Source organism: Thyridium curvatum (assembly GCF_004353045.1).
Source record: "Thyridium curvatum strain D216 chromosome Unknown NODE_85_length_178865_cov_78.098177, whole genome shotgun sequence".
NCBI lineage: Eukaryota > Fungi > Ascomycota > Sordariomycetes > Thyridiales > Thyridiaceae > Thyridium > Thyridium curvatum.
Genome location: NW_022156840.1, coordinates 1 through 20,148, shown reverse-complemented (window position 1 = coordinate 20,148; position 20,148 = coordinate 1). Strand labels below are relative to the sequence as shown.

The 20,148-nt window shown below is 56.9% G+C and overlaps 8 protein-coding genes across 8 annotated transcripts; 6 read left to right on the top strand and 2 right to left on the bottom strand.

Moving 5' to 3' along the window:
* Positions 1-2,810: 2,810 nt before the first annotated feature.
* On the top strand, positions 2,811-3,480 carry E0L32_010480 (uncharacterized protein; the record flags this gene model as incomplete). Its single annotated transcript, XM_031133103.1, has 3 exons — positions 2,811-2,884; positions 2,978-3,332; positions 3,388-3,480. The coding sequence occupies 3 exons, from the start codon at positions 2,811-2,813 to the stop codon at positions 3,478-3,480; spliced, it is 522 nt and encodes a 173-aa protein (XP_030989504.1).
* A 1,312-nt stretch (positions 3,481-4,792) lies between these two features.
* On the top strand, positions 4,793-5,401 carry E0L32_010479 (uncharacterized protein; the record flags this gene model as incomplete). The annotated part of the gene is made up of 2 exons (XM_031133102.1): positions 4,793-4,925; positions 5,151-5,401. 2 exons carry the CDS (start codon positions 4,793-4,795, stop codon positions 5,399-5,401), a joined length of 384 nt encoding a protein of 127 aa, XP_030989503.1.
* Positions 5,402-6,136: 735 nt separating this feature from the next.
* E0L32_010478 (uncharacterized protein) lies at positions 6,137-10,252 on the bottom strand (the record flags this gene model as incomplete). The annotated part of the gene is made up of 1 exon (XM_031133101.1): positions 6,137-10,252. The coding sequence occupies one exon, from the start codon at positions 10,250-10,252 to the stop codon at positions 6,137-6,139; it is 4,116 nt and encodes a 1,371-aa protein (XP_030989502.1).
* Positions 10,253-11,043: 791 nt separating this feature from the next.
* E0L32_010477 (uncharacterized protein) lies at positions 11,044-12,264 on the top strand (the record flags this gene model as incomplete). The annotated part of the gene is made up of 1 exon (XM_031133100.1): positions 11,044-12,264. One exon carries the CDS (start codon positions 11,044-11,046, stop codon positions 12,262-12,264), a length of 1,221 nt encoding a protein of 406 aa, XP_030989501.1.
* Positions 12,265-12,649: 385 nt separating this feature from the next.
* Positions 12,650-13,218, bottom strand: E0L32_010476 (uncharacterized protein; the record flags this gene model as incomplete). Its single annotated transcript, XM_031133099.1, has 2 exons — positions 12,650-12,828; positions 12,960-13,218. 2 exons carry the CDS (start codon positions 13,216-13,218, stop codon positions 12,650-12,652), a joined length of 438 nt encoding a protein of 145 aa, XP_030989500.1.
* A 537-nt stretch (positions 13,219-13,755) lies between these two features.
* On the top strand, positions 13,756-14,661 carry E0L32_010475 (uncharacterized protein; the record flags this gene model as incomplete). The annotated part of the gene is made up of 1 exon (XM_031133098.1): positions 13,756-14,661. One exon carries the CDS (start codon positions 13,756-13,758, stop codon positions 14,659-14,661), a length of 906 nt encoding a protein of 301 aa, XP_030989499.1.
* Positions 14,662-15,187: 526 nt separating this feature from the next.
* On the top strand, positions 15,188-15,572 carry E0L32_010474 (uncharacterized protein; the record flags this gene model as incomplete). The annotated part of the gene is made up of 2 exons (XM_031133097.1): positions 15,188-15,369; positions 15,467-15,572. 2 exons carry the CDS (start codon positions 15,188-15,190, stop codon positions 15,570-15,572), a joined length of 288 nt encoding a protein of 95 aa, XP_030989498.1.
* A 1,553-nt stretch (positions 15,573-17,125) lies between these two features.
* Positions 17,126-20,148, top strand: E0L32_010473 (uncharacterized protein; the record flags this gene model as incomplete). Its single annotated transcript, XM_031133094.1, has 4 exons — positions 17,126-17,461; positions 17,531-19,477; positions 19,684-19,770; positions 19,934-20,096. Coding segments are annotated over 4 exons (2,533 nt in total), but the record flags the coding sequence as incomplete, so codon positions are not given.

Sequence of the window (20,148 nt, the reverse complement as noted above, 5' to 3'; positions counted from 1 at the left end):
GCGTCGACAAATGGCCTGTTGGCCTGCCTGCACAATGACCACAGACGGTGCCACTCGGAGCCCGGAGGCAGAAGTGAGAAGCAACAGAGCACTTGAGCACTTGAGCTTGCCAGAGTCGCAGGCGCATCCCATATCAATGCATGATGCACGAAAGGTCCTCGAGGTGCGCCTCTTGCTGACCATGAATGGAACTGTATCAAGAAACCCGACCTTGCCCCGTCTCCCCATTCTGGCAGCGCTGATCACTGGCCACCAATGGCCGATGGACTGCTCCAGAAGGCGCCTTGTACACCCTCCTCCCGGCCTGCATGGCCGGACGGATTTTCGGGGGTCACAATGCATTGTCCTACCGTCGAGAGTGGCCAGACTCTGAGCCAGTACACCACCCACAACACCCCCCATTGTCTCTCTCTCTTCACTTTAATAAAGGGTCCCATATTGATCAGCCCGCCAATAACTCCTCCCACCGGCGGCCCAATACCAGCTTCCTGAGACGCAGAAGGGTTTCCCGTCGCTTTACGCTGCTGACCACCCCCTCTCCTCTCCCTCTACCAGCCCACCTTGTGCCTCGCTGTCTATCGTCGAACCGCCCTGTGAGCGCCCCCACCACCCATCTTCGCCCTGATATGGAGCCGGCGGGGGGGGGGGAGGGGTGACGGAAGGAGCAAGAAATGCCATCACTTGCTCCAGTCGACAATGGCATCATTTATCTTGCCCGTTTTTAGCCTGGCTCGAGTCGCCCGTCGTTGGTTGGCCGAGTATCGCAGATCCGGGGTCCTACTGCGCCAATCTGCCAATCTTGTCTGCAACGCAGTCTATCTCTAACCAATCCGTCAATTAGGTCCAAGGCCGAGTTCCAAGTATTCGACGCTGACGGGCCGTATCTTGCCTTGGAATTGAGGGGCGGAGTGTGTATCTCCCTGATGATCTGGTCCCTGTGAATCTGATAACGGCCCTGCCCTGTTCCTGGTGTCCAAATGTCAGAACCACAGAGATCAGGGTCCGGTCCCCTGGCCTGCTGCCCTCATTCCAAAGCTACATGTCCAACCTGCGGTCTCTCAAGTCTCTCTACTGCCACTATCATTGCGATCTTTCCGTATTGGAAATAGAAGCCAGGCATCGCTCTTCATTGGCACCCCGCCACCAATGCTCTCGCATTCTTAGTGTGTTCGTCTCGCGAGGTTGGCGATACCCTTGTCCCCTGGCACCTCTTCCTTGAAACCCCCGATCTCAGTCTAGGTTAGATGCCATTGCCTCCAGCCATTCTTTCACCAAGGGACCAGTCAAACCTTTACCATGTTGTGCTCTTCTTCACTTTGCTGCACCCCACACACACACACACACACATCGTGCCTGCCCTTGCTTCTCGTCCTGTGACAGCTTTCACGCCCACACCGCTCTTTCATGGGCATTCGGAGAAGCGCTAGAGCAGACTCACCTAGCCCCGTTTCGGGGCTCGACCCGGTCCACATATGGGGGGACTTATGTGCCAAGCGCAAGTTCCTGTGACTGGACGATGCGTTTTCTCTCATGCATGCTGCACTACAGCCAGCGGGAACAGTGAGGTGTGTACAGGATGAATGGCTGGCGGAGGTTGACTACCTACCCAAGGCCAGCTGCAAGCAATGCCGTGACTGTGCCGCCATCACATCCATCTGCAGGCACTTCTCTCCTTCGGGGCTTTGATACATGCATGCATGGCCCCCGTGCTGCTGCTGGACTGACCGTAAAAAAAGAAACTGGAATGGCACACCACCTGCGTCGCCCAATGCCCTGGCAGTGCCCCCCCCAATGCGAAACCGGGCCGCACGTCCTTCTTGGTGCAAGCTCGTGGTGCCGGGCTCGGGAGTCGCCGAGTGGGCTGTGCCTCGTCCGACTCCGACTCCGCCTCCCCCGCGGCGGCACCCGAACGGACACCTGCCTGCCTGCCTGCCTGCCTGCCTGCTCCATGCTCCGAGTGGCCCTCGCGGACTGCGTGGGCCTCCCGGTAGTGGGAGGGTGGTGCTCGAAGTGTGCATTCTCGTTCTCTTGTTCGCATATTTATTTGCTAGAACACCAGGTATCTACCTGGATCCTCGGTCGACTAATAGGCTTCGGCCCCATGGTCCACCATTTCTTAAGTTTGTATGCATGAGATTTCTCTCTCAACAATCTGGATACAACCTGGTCATCATAAGAAAGGTCCGCAACAAAGTGAATAGGCAATGGTTCTTTGGCAAGCCCAAGGAAATCTCCGTGCTGTGGTCAATAGGAACAAGATATGTTGGCATCTCGTTGATAGATAGGCTTGAACATATGCTAAATCGTACCATTCTTGGTCGTCTGAGATTCAATTGATTTCTCAATATTCTGTCTCTACATAAACGAACAGGAAACCTTTATATTAAGCAAGGCTCACACGTACTGACTTTCAAGGTCATTTTCGTGGCTCGTTAATCCACGTCTTAGTCCTTAGCAACTCTCTGGCTGGAGGGCAGTAGCTTTGGAACTGGGCCCTCTTGCCACAAACACATCCTGATATGCAAACAGCATAACCAGAGAACGACAATAACTAGACATAATTTTCCACACTTCAGTTGTCTGCCACTTTTCCAGAAGGTCTCGGTTTCTGGCTCTCTGAGGAGAGTGCTGGCACTCATTCTATGTATCACGTGATGCCACGTCCCCCGGCTCATGCACGGGCCATTCGGCAGAGGCCGCGACCTTTTTGGCTGGATGTTTTAGCTGCCAAATCTTTGCCCGGCCCAAATCAAAATTCTTCCAGTTCGCCATCAACCACCACATCAGCCTCCTCCTCACGACCAGACATCATGGCTCTCGACCACAGCCGCGACCCCTGCCCTTGGGTCATCCTGAACGACTTTGGCGGAGCGTTCTCGATGGGGTATGTTTTTTCCTCTTCCCTGATCCCGATCGTGAAACCCGCTGCGTGCGACAGCTTTTCCCTGTAGAGACTAACTCCCCTATCAAAATGCAGCGCTATCGGCGGCACGATCTGGCACGGCATCAAGGGGTTCCGGAACTCACCGTACGGCGAGCGGCGGATAGGCGCGCTGACGGCGATCAAGATGCGCGCCCCCGTGCTGGGCGGCAACTTTGGCGTCTGGGGCGGCCTGTTCTCGACCTTCGACTGCGCCGTCAAGGGCATCCGCAAGAAGGAGGACCCCTGGAACGCCATCACGGCCGGCTTCTTCACCGGCGGCGCGCTCGCCATACGGGGCGGCTACAAGGCGGCGAGGAACGGCGCCATCGGCTGCGCGGTGCTGCTGGCCGTCATCGAGGGCGTCGGCATCGGTTTCCAGAAGATGATGGCGGGCGCGACGAAACTGGAGGTAAGCAGACTCCCCCTTTCTTTTTCTTTCAGGCCCGAGCTACGTACATTGGCAGAACACTGACACTGTTGTTGGTAATACAGGTCCCTACGGCTCCTTCGACGGCACCCGCCCCGGCTTAGACAACTCTCGACTCGTTCACACCTGAGTTTTCCCTGTATTATACTCGTGTTTTATACGGCTTCAAGCGGTTTTCACTCGGTACATATCCAGCACTAGCATTTTTTTCACTCATACATCTCTGCTCTTTCGAAAAGTCACCCGGTCGGTGTACTTTTGTGCAAAAAACTACGGCGTTCAGGGGGGGGAAAAGGGGGAAAGGGGGGAGTTGTCGGGTCCACCCTGTAGGGGAAAAACGAACTCAAAACACAGCATTTGCCCGCCGTATACCGCCTCACTGCATACCAAGTCAGTTATTCGATGTATAACAAGGTGCTCGACTGAGATTACGTTGTGGCACCGAAGCCGCGACTCATGATGGATAGGGGGAACTCGACACTCGTTTTACTAGCATTGCTGCTACTACCGCACTCGAGGGGTCAATCAAGGCAGCGTTGGGTTCTTCTCTATCGGTAGTACGATTACAGATAAATTTTAATTGTTACGATTCTCGAGCTGTGGTGACGTGCACCGACCGGACTGTATACAAAAAGAGCGAGACTGCGAGATCTGCCCGGCCTGATCTGGAGGAACGAGGCACACTGGTTCTGAAGGGCAAAACACCATCAACACCCGCTGCAGTTGTCAAGGATAGGTTGAACCGACCGAGGCTATGCTTACCCGATGCAACAGGCCTGTCGTTCGACGATGACGGCCACAAACTACACTGTCTGTCCGAGATGCTTGCCAGGCCGCGATGACGAATCAGAGGATCCCGGTTACGCACCAGGCCCCGGCACGTCGGAGCAACGCGGTTGAAAAAAGGCGCCTTCCGTCACGCTGATCGGGATTCAATTGATGGGGGGGGGAGCGCCTTAGTCAAGTATCTACCTTAGGTAGCCCGGTAGATGATCATTGTATCCTTGCGATTCTTTGAAGCTAGTTCCTTTTTGCCCTGCCGGGCGCGCTGCTTCTTGCTGCTGGAATCTGTGGATAAGAGGAGAGTCCCAAAAAAATCATGGTGACGTCACAGAAACATCTCGATGCAAGCCGAGCAAGCTTCCCAGCAAAGAGCTGCCTTGTCCTCCCATAAGGAAGCTCTGTTCCCCCCTGTTGTTTTCCTATATCTCGCATTTGCTCGGTAGACGAATCACAAAGCTGCTATCCACCCATTGCCATACTCTCAATTGGTGTTTCCCCCCCTCCTTCTCTGGCAGCATTATCCTTCTTCTCTCATATCGAGAATTGAGCCCTCCCTCCTCCCCATCTTCACTCAAGTTAATATACAAAACTTCCTCCCTCCGCTTCTTCCAAAAAGGCTTCCCCCCATCTTTCGTCCCTAGATCCCAGATCCGGATACCATGCCTGCTCGCATCGCCATCGCCAATGCGGTTGCCGCCGCCGCACGCCCGACCACCGTCGCCGGCAGCCAGGTGCTCCTGCGGAGAAGCATCGCCAGCACCGCCAGCTTGAGGCACAAGGAGAGTGCAAGCCGTGAGTGTTTTCCTCCTTCGGCTCACCCGCATCTACAATCTCTTCCCCTTTGTAAAACCACACCTCAGAGAGAGAGACAGCCAATTTGAGTTGCTATCCAAACCCACCCCCCCGCCCCGCCTTTACACATCACAACTACACTGCACGGAGACACACGAATGCACATATAATATATACATATGCATGGATCGCCAGCGCTGACACTCACTGCTGCCCCCACACCAGATAACCCGGACTCGCACGAGGTGGACAAGCACAAGGGCGACCTGCTCAAGAAGCACAAGGACGGCCAGGCCCACTGGAAGCCCGAGCTCGCCTCGGACAGCGAGGAGGCCGTCAAGGCGGACCGCGCCGAGACGGACGGCGGCGGCGCGAGCAGCAGCCCGGCCGAGGCCATGAAGAAGCTGCAGGAGCGCACCAAGAAGGCCGCCGAGGAGACGTCCAAGGCCGGCACCAGCATGCGGGACGGTCTGTGAAAGAGAGTGAAGAGGGAGAGTGTGTGTGTGGAAAGAAGGAGAAGGAGAAGAAGAAGAAGAAGAAGCTATGAGGCGAACACCGTGAGGACATGAGATATCTCGACGAGTGGGAATATCCTCCGCGAGAGCAAGGAAGCAGAGTTACTGAGGAACCCGGAAGTAGATCACTCAGAGAGAGTCGGGCAAGTGAGGCTCACTTGGGAGGTTGTGTTGGTGTGAACCGCTTGTATCAATAGGTTGGAAGGTAAACGTTCGCATTCAAGGCGTCGAAGTAGTGCCCATACGTCTTTGGCGTCAAATCATTGCATATTGGCATTCACAGAAAAACTTTCCTTCTCTATTCTGCTTGGGCGTGCTGACCGATATGCTCAACTCCCCAAGTCTCTCCGCAACACACAAACTACCGAAACCAACCTATGCCACCGCACGTTGAAATGGCTAGTCAGCAGAACCAGCCCATATACCGTGTAGAGGGAGGGGCATTCAACTCTTCTTGTTTGTTGGAACATCATCTTCGTACTACCTAGTTCGTTCTCTCCTGCACCAACACCCGGCACAGGCCAATCTTCAGGCATGCTAATTACCCCGTTGAACAATGGGTATCTAAAGAAAGAAGCAAAGACTTTCAAATCAGCCTAGCAGGCCCAGTGCATGCCAAGTAATAGCACTACTCATCCCCCCGGCAAAGTCCCGGAGAACCAAGGTCCCATGCGCCATCACAATCCTACCTACCCCCTACGCCCCTCGGCCACGACCCCTCCCCCGTCCCCGTCCCCGTCCCCGCCCGCGACTGCGCACCATCGTCCCCCGACCCCGGATAGCAGTGCCCCGCGTCACGCCCTCGGCAGCGGCGGCAGCAGCGCCTGGCACCCTCGCCGGGATATCCTCGTCGTCCGAGTCCGAGTCCGAGTCCGACTCGTCGTCCGACGCGGAGACACTGCCCCTGCCGTAGCCCCCGCCGTAGCCCCCGCCGTAGCCCCCGCCGTAGCCCCCGTCCAACCCGTCCTCCTCGTCGGACGAGCCCAAGCGGACAACCGTGGGCCCAGCGCGAGCAGCCGCAGCCGGCGGCGGCGCAGGCGGTGGCGGTGATGGGGACCGCTCACTCGCGGCCGATTCGGGCGAGACGACCTCGAGCGCCTCCGGTCCGTCGACGGCATCCGGCATCGGCGAATCGACGAACGGATCCTCCACCTCCTCGGCGGGAGCAGCACTCGGAGGCTCTGCCGCGGGGCTGGGCGATGGCCGAGCTGCAGCTGCTGCAGGTGCAGCGGGCGTCTCTTCCACCTGGGGCGTGTTGGCGCCCGACGCCCTCGGCGTGCTCTCTCCGCTCCTGGCGCCTCCGCGCGACTTGCGCCCGACCATCTTGAACTTGCCTCCTCGCCGAGCGACGCGTTGAGCCATAGTCAAGCCGCTCATGTCGGCAGGCGAGGCAGCCCTGGCCGAGCTGGCAGCTGCCGCCGCCGCCGCCACCGCCGCGGGGTTCTTCGGGGGCCGTCCCCTCCGCTTGGGAGCGGGAGCAGCAGGTGGGAAATCCACTGCTCCCGGCTCTTGCCTTTCATTATGAGCTGGGCGACTGTCCTCTTCTGCGAGCTCGGCGGCAAGCTGTGCCTCGAGGGCTCCGATCATACTATCATCGTCATCATCCTCGAGTTCGGGCCGACCGACTCCCGTGCCAGGTGTTTCCTCCGTCACCGTCACCGAGGACTGGCCCGACTCAACTCCGGCCAGCATCGATTTCCGGGGCCGGCCGCGTTTCTTGGGCGGCTCGCTCAACGGCGGCGTGGCTGGCTTCTCGCGTCCAGTATCGGTAGACGGTCCGACGTCGGACTTGCGCGGCCGTCCTCGCTTCTTCGGGCCCGTACTCGGCGTGGACACCTGTTTCTTCGGGCCCGCCGCGCTCGGCGCAGGCGCTCGCTTCTGGGCCGCGGCAGTCGCCTTACGTGCCTGGCCGGTAATCGCACGAATCGCCTCCGAGGCTAGGTCCAGAGGATCGTTGCTGCGCGGCTCGGAAGGCTCCGCGGTAGGAGGAGGCTTGGGCCGTCTCTTCTCCAGGATCTCGTTGAACTCCTCGATGCCGTCGTCTGCCTCGGCATACGACACTTTGGGTTTGGCATGGCGCAGGGACGGGATGTTAGCCTCGTATGGCAAGAGGCCAGTCACCTCCTGCTCGGATTCGTCTTCGCCGTTGGCTTCGTCACGTTCGCCCGTGTCGCCATCCGCTGCTGCTCCTTCCGGTTGCTGAGATTCACTAGGGATTGTTGCCTCCCCGCTGAGCAGAGCCGGGTCAACGTCCATAGCCTCGTCAACGTCGACCTCCTTCTCGATCCTGATCTTCTTCTTATGTGACTTTGGCGCCATGAAGTCGGGATCGTCATGCTTCTCCAATTTCGCACGTCTCTTTGCGGCCCGCAGGGCCTTCTTGGCATATTCAGATTCTTCGTCCAGAACCATTTCGTCGGCCGCTGGTTCCTGGTATGGGTCGAAGAGAATCTTGTCGGGGCTGTCATCTTGTTGATAGTAGCCCAAGCCAAGCATTCGCTCTGCTCCAAAGGCTGATGGATCTGGATAGGCGGCAGGCTCGTTATACAACGCTGGGTCAATTGCGTCAGCCGGGGACATATCGGCCATCGGCGCTTGCCCATCAGTGACTGGCTGCGAGTCTCCGCCCATGGCCTGCGACGCAGATTGTTGGCTTTCGGCAATAGCGAGCGCCGCACCGACTACATCTCCCATATGTCCCTCCTTCGCCTTCTCTGCGTCTGCCTGCTGTCTGAGGCGTTGCATGCGACCAGTGTCCTGACTATGACCCTCCTCTCCGACCTTGCTAAGCCAGCGCAGGTTGTGCAATCGGAAGTCGACCAGAGCATCGACACTGCGATCGTCAGCTATGCTCCGCGTATCGTGGCCGAGTAGAGTGTTCTTTGGAACATAGGGAGTAGTGTTGCCCGCTCGCCGGCAAGCGCCGCAGTTGCATATCCCCCTGCACTTTGGACACTGCCACCTCTCCTCCTGCATGACGTCCTGGGGCATCATGTCAAAGCCCCGATAAAGATTTCCATAGCAGTAGGCCTCCGTGCAACCTGGCGTGGAGCAGAAGGCCAGTCTGTATGTGAAATCTTTGCGACAGCAGACATGACATCGATAGACATCGCCCTTCTTCTCCTTCTTCTTCTTCTTCTTCTTCTTAACCACCAGGCCGTTCTCGTCGACCTCAGGCTCTGATGGTTCGAGAACCTCCTTCTCTTCCGGCTTGGTGATGTCACGGAAAGGACGCCGCCGCAGCTGCTCTTGGCATATTTGTGCAACAGACTTCTTTCCGGATTTCTTTCGAGCTATCTCAAGCGGAAGAGGGGTCAATTCGAGGTCGATGAAGCCGTCGTTCTCGGTGACCATCGTCCGCCACTCGTCGTAGGTATTGACCAGCTCAGACCACTCCCACTGCTCACACCATGATAGGCCAGAGATGCACAGACACGAGCGGCCCATCGCGTAGCATTCCATGCAGATATCGTATGTATCTTCAATCACGTTCTTGTTGTCGTCGAGGAGCTGTCTGACGCAGTGTTTGCAAGTGAGGAACCTGTTGAAGATGTTGGCTCTGCAGTAGGCGCAAGTAATGTTGGAGTCAAACTCGATGAACTCGACGTTCTGTTCTTTTTGGCCGAACATCTCGTCAGTGAGTATCTCGGTGTAGAGGCTGAAAAGTTTCCGGAAGTCGGTCTTGAGCCGGTCTTTCTCCGGGCTCTCACCGCGCTCGATACCGAGCAGACCTAGGCCGTCGAACTTATCGTTATAACGTAGGAGGTCGTAATACTTGCGCAGGGTGTAGTATATGATGGCTTTGTTCTTGTATTGCTCATCACGGCACACCAGCCGGGCTTTGGGCAGGGCCTCGTGCAGTGCCAACTCGAGCGTGTCGCAAGTGGTCCGGTTCCATGCGACTTTCATGGTCCTCGTGCCGCGGTTCCACACTTGGTGAGTAGCCAAGGGAGGAATAAGGATGAGGTCCCCGAGCTTCTGTTCCACGATGTAGACCGGAAATGTGGCCTTCTTCCAGGCGTTGATCTGGGCAAAGTGCTTCTCGATCTCAACGTCATGGCCGAGCATGGACAAAAAGTACTCTCTGACAACCTCGCGGTCTTTTGTTTCCGTCATGAACCAGATGGACGTCCCTGGCTTCTCTTGACCATCATTTCCCGACACCTCAACCATGATATTCTGACCCAAACTTCCACACATCTCTCGGTGCGCGGGGGTGTAGGTGCCCTCGTGTCCAATGTAGCACATAAGATTCTGAGCTCTCATCTCTTCCGGCAGGCTACTCATCAGATCACCGGCTGGTACTGCACGTTTCGTGTCGATCTTGTCATTTAGATAGAAGAAGTTTCGCGGCAAGACGTTCTGCAAGCGCTCGTGCCACTCGGGAGGGCAATCAATATCCTTGAGGTACAGACGCTGTCTAATCTCGTCACGGAAGTTGGTGGGCGTGTATTGGTTGGCCAGGGCTTTCATCGATCGCAGATAGTGGCCCATGGTGAATTTGATGTTGGTCTCGGCCGGGATGTCGCGAACAAACTCTTGCTGCTTGTCGTAGGTCTGCTCGAGCCATTCTGCACTGAACAGCGAAGAATCGAGCTCCGAATTCCACCTCTCTATGACCAAGGGTTTACCGCGCTGGAGGATCTGAATGTTGATGAGTCGCTCTAGCTCGAGTGGCGACAGACCCTTGATATGTTCTGCGCCGATGCGCAGGGCCCATTCGAAGTTGGGGGTTGAGTCAACCAGAGCGCTGAGGTCGAGATCCGGCGGAATCGGGTCGAACTTGGCCTGCGGGTGGAGTGAGGTCGGCATTGTGTCGGAGATCGGGTGCAGTCCCCGGGACTGCGAAAGCGATGCTCGAGATGCTCAGTCAAGTGAAGGAAGTATCACGGGTCTCCGTTGAAACGCATGCTTGCAAGCTAGCGCCTTCAGACTCTCAAGAAGATGAAGACGGCTCTGTACGCCAAATACCTTCCACGAAACTTGTGGTCGAAAGGTTTGAAGATTTCAAGGGTAAGTGAGGGGGAAGTTAGGCACATCAACGCGATTGCGATTGATTATCAGGGAAGGCTGGCTATCTACTACAAGTATGTACAGTACCTGGGTAGGGTGGGCGGAGGAGCGACGGTGGTGGTAGTGGTGCCAATCAGAGGCTAGCCAAGTTTGGCGCACCACAGCTTGACTGGGGCAGCCCCACTTTTGCTGGAGGCAATCCCGGATCTCAGCTGCAAGGCTGAACAACGGTTGAATACCTTGACCTGAGACCAGCTCCGATTGATGGGAGATGATCCATCTTTGAGGGTCATTGCCGTGGCCACTCGTGACAAGCCATATGGGAAAAGCACCAGACACCCGGTCTCTGGTCCAAGCTGCTGAATTGGCTCAGTGTAGTTGACATGTGAACGAGAGCAACTAAGGTGAATTTCATTTCCATCCACCCTCGAGAATTCTCCACGAAAGACGTCTCACAAGGGAGGTCTCTGCGGCCCATTATAGCTCTTCCATGGCTGTCTTTGACGAGAAAATATGCAGATGTACGGAGACTAACTTCTCTTGAGTAGCCCTACTCCTTTCAAACAAGACAATCTCGTAGAGAAGAAACCATGTCTATCCTACTCCGGAAGCCGGGACATCGGCTCCTCAGGGTGCCGAGGAGTGCGGTATCCGCAGCAGGCCAGATCAGTCTTCCGAACCGTGGCAGTTTACACCGGCCCTGCACGCCTCACTTGCAAGCGCGTATCGCCTACCATGCCACAGCAGCCCTGCGCTCGCCAAGCTCAGCCGCCGGCTCGCTCCAGCCAGACGGGGCCGGCGTCGTCCCGGGTCCTGCCGCCCCCTCGGCACCAGCACCTTACTCCCCTCCCCAGACCGGCCTCCTCTCCATGCTGCCGCCATCGTGGGTCCCGTACGCGGAGCTCATCCGCCTCGACAAGCCCACGGGCACCTACTACCTCTTCTTCCCCTGCCTCTTCTCCACGCTCATGGCCGCGCCCATGGCCGTGCCCATGGCCTCCCCGCTCTCGGCCGCCGGCTACTCCCTCCTCTTCTTCTCGGGCGCCCTCGTCATGCGCGGCGCCGGGTGCACCATCAACGACCTCTGGGACCGCAACCTCGACCCGCACGTCGCCCGCACGCGCCTGCGGCCCATCGCCAGGGGGGCCATCACCCCCTTCCGGGGCGTCGTCTTCACCGGCGCCCAGCTGCTCGCCGGCCTCGCCATCCTCCTCCAGTTCCCGACGGCGTGCCTCTACTACGCCGTCCCGAGCCTGCTCTTCGTGGCCTCCTACCCGCTGGCCAAGCGCGTCACGTACTACCCGCAGTTCGTGCTCGGCCTGACCTTCTCCTGGGGCGCCATGATGGGCTTCCCGGCCCTGGGCGTCGACCTGCTCTCCAACCAGGCCGCCCTGACGGCGGCGTCGCTGCTGTACACGTCCAACATCGCGTGGACCGTCCTGTACGACATGATCTACGCGCACATGGACATCAAGGACGACGCCAAGGCCGGCATCAAGAGCATTGCGCTGAAGCACGACGCCGACACGAAGAAGGTTCTGACCGGCCTGGCCGTAGTGCAGATCGGCCTTCTGGCTGGGGCCGGCATGGCCGCAGGAGCCGGCCCGGCGTTCTTTATTGGTAGCTGTGGCGGAGCCCTGGTGACCCTGGGCATCATGATCAAGCGTGTGAACCTCAAGAGCGTCAAGGACTGCTGGTGGTGGTTCGTCAACGGATGTTGGATCACCGGTGGCGTCATCAGTCTGGGCCTTGGGGCGGACTATGCTATTCGCTACCTCGACGAGGGCAAGGGAAAAAAGGAGGAGGCGTAGCCGCTCTAATACCTGTACTCTACTCTGTAATCAATCTGTTAAAAAAAATGTAACCATATCGCCGGCACCGAAGGGTCTGAAAGCAATACCCCCGTACGATAATTTTGAACTGAAGCTGTCCCACTCAGCATGTCGCATAATTATGCATTGCCCTGGGTCTCCTGGCTCAGCTGATCACAAAAACACATACAATCCATCAGTCATGTCAAACGGCGAAGGAACCAGAGGATTTGGTGATCAATGATCCTGAATTTCGGTACTGATCATGTCTACCGGGGAATCTTCAGGTCTCCCTTTAACCTATAATGATCCCAATGCAAACAAGCAAAGATGACTCCGCATGCCGATACCGTTCCGTATTTTTTCCATGATATCCTCCACACGCTTAAGACCTGGGCTTCTCCTTCTTCTCCTTCCACAGGGCGAGCAGACCGACACCAGAGACCTTGACGACCTTGAACCGAACACCGGGGATATCACCCTTGGCCTTGCCCTTGCGACCGAAACCGGCCAGGAGGACCTCGTCGTTCTCGTCGACGAAGTTGAGGCAACCGTCGTTGGGGACTAGAGAAAAATTCTGCTGTTAGCCAAACCGTCTGATCATCCTAGCATTGCTGCCCTCGAAATATTTCCTGCTTCCAACACAATCGTGTATTTCTTGCTGCAGACGGGAGAGATCGTGGGGGAATTCGTACCGAAAGCGGTGACCTTCTTGCCGTTCTTGATCAACTGAACCCTGACACACTTTCGAATGGCGGAGTTGGGCTGCTTGGCCTCGACACCGACCTTCTCAAGGACGATGCCCTTGGCGTGGGAGGAACCGCCGAAGGGAGAGGACTTGAAGGCGGTACCCAGGGCACGCTTCTTGTACTGGAGATCGGCCCATCGCTGCTCGCGACGGTTGTTGCGCAGCTTGCGCGCGGCGTTGAGACCACGAGGCTTTCCGGCACCCATGATTGCTGTCGGGGAGGCGGCACGTTAGCAAGTCGACGTCGAGTGAGAAGACAAAGAAAGAAGCGAGTGTGATGACTCCCTTCCTATTCTCCTCCGGGATCTTGCTGGAGAGTAAACGTACCGACTTATGAATTGATCGCTGTGATGGGGTTCTTCTGGATGTGCTTGAAGGTTGGGGCTGGAATTGGCAACTTTCTCGCACCACTCGGCAGGCGATTTTTTTGGTAGGGTTTTCTCGCCCTAGCTGGTCACGAGTTTTTCTCTCAGCACTTTTCGCGCTAGTCCTTTGAGCCCCGCCCGACCAGACTGGGACTAGACTAAAATTGCAGTGGAGACGGAGGACGCGAGAATAAAGTTCCCTTATCAGCATCGGCCGGTGCGCCTTATCTATCTTTATCTCTATGTCATTCGGGCCAGGCGCGCTAAGTCAAAACTCCCGCTTAATTGCATCCCATTCCGAGACCAGCACTCGAGCCAACCAGGAGCCTCGCTGTAGATCATCGTCGACACCCTCAGAGTGCGGGCCAGAATGTAGCCATGTCTCAAGCTAATAAAGGCAAAGGCAAGCAAAGGGACCCCCCTCCGACCCTGTTTCTTCATCCGTCCCCCGCTGCCTCTCATGTCTCCCTCCCCGGAATCCTGGCACCTCCCGGTGGCCTAGGCTCGACGAGCACCTCAGCTGCCGGCATGACTTCCTCGGGGGCACCTCCTCTGTCCCGCACTAGCTCCCTGCTGCGCCAAGATGTAGGCGCGCCACCCTCAAGTCAGCCCGAGGCCCGGAGGCCCGGTGCCAACTTCTTGCGGCCCTCGGGGCTGGGCAACCTCGGGGCGGCCTTCTCCATGCCGCATCCGCTGCGCCAGGAGTCGACGCGCACTACCGATAGGACGGACGCGCTGTGGGCCGAGATGCAAGCGACGCTGGAGGAGGTCGAGCTGTCCGCGTCGGGCGGAACCAGGGTCTTCGGACCCGATCACGACCACAAGCTCGCGGAGCTGAGACAGGCGCAGATCGCGCTGGCTCAGGCCTGGGCGCGAAGCGAGGCTGATGAGGCCATCGAGACCAACTTGTCTGCGGCCGAGGCAGAGGCCAGGAAACTCAAGTCCACAGTGTCCGGAGGCAAAGACACGGCCGGTGGGGATACCGGCGCAGGAAGGACCGAGGGAGGCAGCACGGCTGGCGGTAGTGCTCGTCCCGGGAGCAGCGTGGCCGGTCACGATGCTGACAAGCTCGGTGCGAAGATGGGAGAGGAAACGGAGGTGGACATTCTGCTAGCAAGAAAGCGGAGAGAAGCCAACGACCGTTATTTCTCGCGGGTGAATCAGGGCGTGTTGGACGTTGTGGCCAAACTCGAGGAGGTTGCCGTTGCCATGAGAGCCGTTGAGCAGGAGAGCAAAGACATATGGGGAGACAACGAGAGCGTGCCGAGCAGTGTGAAGACATAAAGCACTGGGCACGCGAAGATGGAGACTGATTGCATTGCTAGGCGTTCAATGGGGGCTGTACAAGCTGGTGGCATTGTTTACGATATCCTTAGCTACAGGTCAATTACTAGAGTCGAACATTATGTTTCATGATATCTGGTAGTAGCTTTCTACCACCGTTTGTATGGAGATCCAAATTTGGTTCATGATGTTTCGTCAAGACATATCGGCCATGTGGCTCGAAAACCGGGGTCATGCATTTAGCGCGGAGATGACCGAAGCGGGCAATGTTCGGATGGGGCGGGGTTACTCAAAGGGAGTACCGACGCCACCGCATGTCATGCGCTGGGCAGTCGACACACCACCCGCTGCCAGTCATCCAGCTTCCTAATCAAGGCGGCACCCAACCATCATAAGTCCCCCCGACTCTGCCACCTTCCACCACCTCAACTGCATCTGTTTGCGCAACATCGATCATCGCCTCCACGGTGCCATTTCGAACACTCAGCAACTCTAAACCGCTCTGCTGTCACTTTTACCGTCGAAAATGAAGCTGATCGCCTTCCTCCTCGCCTTCCTGTCTGTCTTCTCCGCTGCTCTGGCGGTGGATGTGCAGAAGCAGGTCATCATCACTTATCCCGAGAACACGCCCAACCATGTGCTCGACGAGGCAAAGGGGGCTATCCTGGACGCTGGCGGTGTTATCTTGCACGAGTACAAATTGATCAAGTAAGTCGAGTCATACGGAGTCATAGGCGCGAGCGACGATGCGCGTGACAATCCGCATCAAGCCCATCTTTGCACAATGCTAACCTGGGTGCTCCAGGGGTTTCGCGGTCAAGGCTGGAGAGAAGGTCCTCGACACTGTGCAGACGATGGGAAGCCAATACAACGCCCTGATCGAGGAGGACCAAGTTGTCTCGAGCTCGTGAGCGATGGGGAAGACGGTGGATTACGACACATGTGCCAGCCACGTGGGGTATCCGGTTGCGTGAGGACCTTGGCTGCAAGAAGTCACCACTTTGCTTGATGAAATATGTTTATAGGCGCTTTTTTGGTAATGCGACGGCATCTGGAGATGGGATTACGGGCGTGGTAGATGATATCCGGCTGGCAAAGACCACCACTCGTTAGGCTTGAATTGATGCGGTCCTTCTCAATGTTCTCCTTGTGCATCTGGGGTCTCCAGGAACGTGCAATCTAGCCACAAAGGACTGGGCAAACTCTTGTACGGATGTCTAATCATTCGAACACATTCACTACAGACAAACATATCTACGGTGTAAGTTGGGAATGGAGTCGGCTGTGTAAATGATATGTCTGCGTAAAGTACAAGTATTCATGGTCAGACCCATCCCATCATCTCTGTTTGGGATCAGACCAAAGATGGGCGGGATCGTCGGTGTGTTTTGACTCTTGCAGTAGGCAGGTACAAGTACTTCAAGACGCACCAGACCTTCCAGGCGGTCCCTTCATCTCGTTTCCCTGTCGTCTTTGTTCTCGTGGTCAATGCGCATTGTGTGGAGCGACTTGACATGGGGATCGTATCTTGTACTTGTATTGTCGCAACAGGAACAATGTGAAACACTTGGACCAGTCTAGTCCCGGAATACCCATATCCAACCTTGGGTTGCAGAAGGATTGCGAGGGAGAATATTTACATAGAATGGTGTGGTTGCTGAGGACTTTTGAGAAGAGGTGCAACAACAAGATATATGTATGTGTATTCAAGTGCATGCAGACATGCCGCTTGCAAGTGTCAGAGCATGTTCTGCCTAACGGCGCGCGCGCTGAAACAAAGGGCTGAGGGCGTTTTTTATGCCTTCTACCTTTACGACAACTTGATCGGCAATGCACCACCAGGCACGCACAAAGAGCAAAGAAGTGATGGATCAATTGGACAGACCGCCCTCTGCCTCTTCTTTCGGCGGGACATGCATGGGCAGAAGAAGTCTAGGGGTTTCAGGGACACCCCTGTCTGGACCCACGTCACCTCCAGCTTAGCAGATACGGGAATCGTGCCAAACCCACACTAACAAGGAGCTCCATTTCACGGGGGCTGCCGTCGCCCAAAGGAATGGGCAATGCGATAGCTCCCAGGACAAAGCCCTTTGGCATGAACAATGTCTTTCACTGCTCTGTGGCGTTTTTTGATCCAGAAGCTCTAGCCTGCTGTCGACAATGGATCTCCAAGCATCTTCCTGATCAACCTCAAACCCTCATTTCTTTCTAATCATACACCAGAAAAGGCTGCGAGCGTGTCTCCCTCTTGCTCCAAGTGACCGTCACTTCCTTCTTCCTCAACTCGCAACATCACCTACGCGTTGCCTCTGAAACATTGTAGCAGCGACGCCTTTTCTCCAGACGACTTACCCAGCTTAGCCTTGTCAGTGTCAGCCAACTCTGCAGGCGAACTACCGCCCGACCTGCGAGCTCCGATCCAATAGCCTGACCATCCGCCCTCCGCTCCGGAGGCGCCGTAGCCATGCCCGGGATGAAGCCGCCGGCGCAGGCCGCCCTCCTGACCTGGGTCAACACCTTCCCTCTAGACCGCAAAGTCGAGAGACTCGAGGACCTTTCCGATGGACGAGTCTTCTCCCAGATGCTCCAGGACCTCGACCCGGAATATGACCCGTCCGAGCTGGAGCTCAACGTCGGCTCTTCGACCTGGCTGACCAAGAAGCGCAACATACAGTCCGTCTTCAAGGCCCTCACCAAGTACATCGTCCAGCGCGACACGTCCGACAAGATAGTGTATTTGCCCAGGACTGTCGACTTCCGGTCATTGTCAGACGACCTCGACGCCGAGGGAATCTCTCAGGTATGGCCTGTCCCTGTCCACCGCTCCCTTGATCTTGACCCTCTGCTAACGTCTTTGCGATTTTGCTAGTTACTATGCGTGTTTGCCGCGGCTACCCTCATGGGCGAAAAGAACGAAAAGTACATCCCCATCATGTACCAGAACCTCTCGCAGGACGAGCTAGCTAGCATCGCCGGGATACTAGAAGAGAAGCAGAAAGAGATGGAGAAGGCTGCCAAGGCCGAGGAGTCGACCGGCGCAACCCCCGCCCTGGACGCCGGCCTGGAGACCGAGGCTGAGCTTGCCAGACTGGCTTCCGAATACGACACTCTGACGAAGAAACTGGCCGACAGCAATACGCGCCTCGAGCACTTGCAGATCGCCTATGAGGAAGTCAAGGATGAGCTGCAACGGGCACAGGACAACTTGGAGCTCGAGCAGCAAAAGCATGGCGACAACGAGTCGCAGACAATCCTCTCGCTCCAGCGGAGAAATCGCGAACAAGAAGAGATCATCGAGACCCAGGAAGCCCAGATTGAGGATGACCGGCAAACCAAGACACGGTTGACGCACGAGAACAACCAGCTGAACCAAAAGGCCGAGCTCTTTCAGAGGCTGCAGGACGAGGTTCAGGAGCTCAAACATGAGAAGGAAGAACTCGCAAAGAAGGCCAACACAGCTGAGCGGTACCGGCAGAAGCTGGAGAGCCAGCGCGGCATGGAAACTGACCTGAAGAACGCACTCTACGAGCTGGACACGGCAAGAGACAACCTGAGAGAGTACGATAGGCTGAAGGATCAGTGCGAACAGCAAGCAACGAGCATTACACGCTTTAGGGATATGGTTGCCGCTCTCGAGCAACAGCTCGAGGACAGTCGCATAAAGAAGCTGGCTCTCGAGGAGGAGATCTATGCTGTCCAGGCGCAATTGGAAAGAATAAGGGAGCAGAAGCTGATGGACGAGAGGCGGATTCTCGAACTGGAGGAGCAGGTACTTCACGGGGTCGGAGGCGTTGCTGGAGGCATGACACCCGACGGCAGCAAGACGAACTTCAACCTGGAGGAGGAGCTGGAACACAGCAATGACCCTTCCACAGCAATGAAGCTCGAGATCTCTCGACTGAGAGCCGAGAACAATCTTTTGAAGCACAATATTGCATCGGGCGACAACAAGCGCTTACACAGCGAGTTGGAAACCTCGCGACAGCAGCAGAAGATACTGCAGGGTGAGAATCTGGATATCTTGAAGAAGTTTGCTCTTGCGCAGGACCAGATCAATGCTCTGATGAGCAACAGCACAGATGAAGGGTTAGTGAACGGCATTGATGCCGCCCTCGCGATTGGCCCGCTCAACGTACTCACAAAGGAGCTGTCCAGGAGCGAGATCTACCGCAAAATCTCCAGCCTGCTCAAGGACCGGACCTTTGAGCTCGAGGAGAAGAACTCGAACCTACAGAAGCTCGAGCGGCAGGTCGCAGACCGCGATCGTGAGCTCTTGACGCTCAGGACTGACCGTATGTTGCTCTACCACATTGCCCGAGACAAGGTGCTGGCCGGTTCTGACCATGACGCGCTCCTCACTACAGTCAGCGCGGTCGAGAAGGGCTCCGTCGACGCCCTGCAGGAACTCAAAGCTACTGACGAGCTGGTCTCCGGCTCACTCAAGGACGAGGTCGAGGTTCTGCGCAAGCAGCTCGACGAGCTGAAGCTCTCCAGTGACACGCAGCAGAAGCAGCTCTTTGACTCGCTGCTGACCAACGAGAAGCTCCGCACGAAGCTCGACGACGCGACCAGGGAGCCCCGTGTCGCCTCTCCCAAGCCCGACGAGGTTGCTGCCGGCGCCGCCGGCAGGGACCCGGCCGGCCTGGAGGAGGCCCTTCGCAGGAAGGACGAGAAGCTCGAGAAGGTCGGCACGAGAGCCAAGCAGCTCAAGGAGGTGAGTCGTCCTGCTCTGCCCCTCACGCCTCCCAGCTCCCCTCCGCCCATCAGGCCGCGGCGCGCCGTCAGCCTGCGAGGCGACGAGCCTGGTCTCGACTCGGTCTTGGCCGGGGTCGAGCCGGCAGGCAGTCGTGCTCGTGGGCGGCGGCGGCCTCTATCCGTCAACGCTTGGTGTCCTCCCCACATGCCCTCGTCCCACCTCCCTGAGGAGAGAAGGTCGGGTAGTCTCTTTTCCCGTCTCTTTGGCAAGGCAATCGTGTAGAAAAGCGAGTGTTTGCTAATTGCTGCCCCCCTCGTCGTCTCCAGCAACTCGAGAAGGCCGAGCAAGAAAAGTACGATCTTCAGCGACGTCTCAAGGCGGCAGAACATGCCGGAAGCGCGGCGGCACAAAAGGTCCGTTCCCATTCCCTTGGTTTCCCTTTTTATATATATACATTGCAAAGTTCTGGTGTATTACCAGCTATGACTACATCCCCGGTCCCCTCCCTCGGAATGTGTTCGCCTATCTATAATCTGCGAGAAATCTAAGACTGACGTGAACACACTCTCGTAACAGGCGGCCAGCGACCAGATCATCAAGAACCTGCAGCGGGAGAACGCCATGATCGCCACGGCCTGGTACGACCTGACGAGCCGGCTGCAGAGCAACCACGTCGTGCTACAGCGGCGGCAGGACATGCCCAAGTCGTGGCTCAACAAGCAGAGGCACCTCGTGAACGGTTAGTCCCCCCCCTCCTCCCTCCCTCTTTCTTCTCTCTCCTCCTCTCTGCT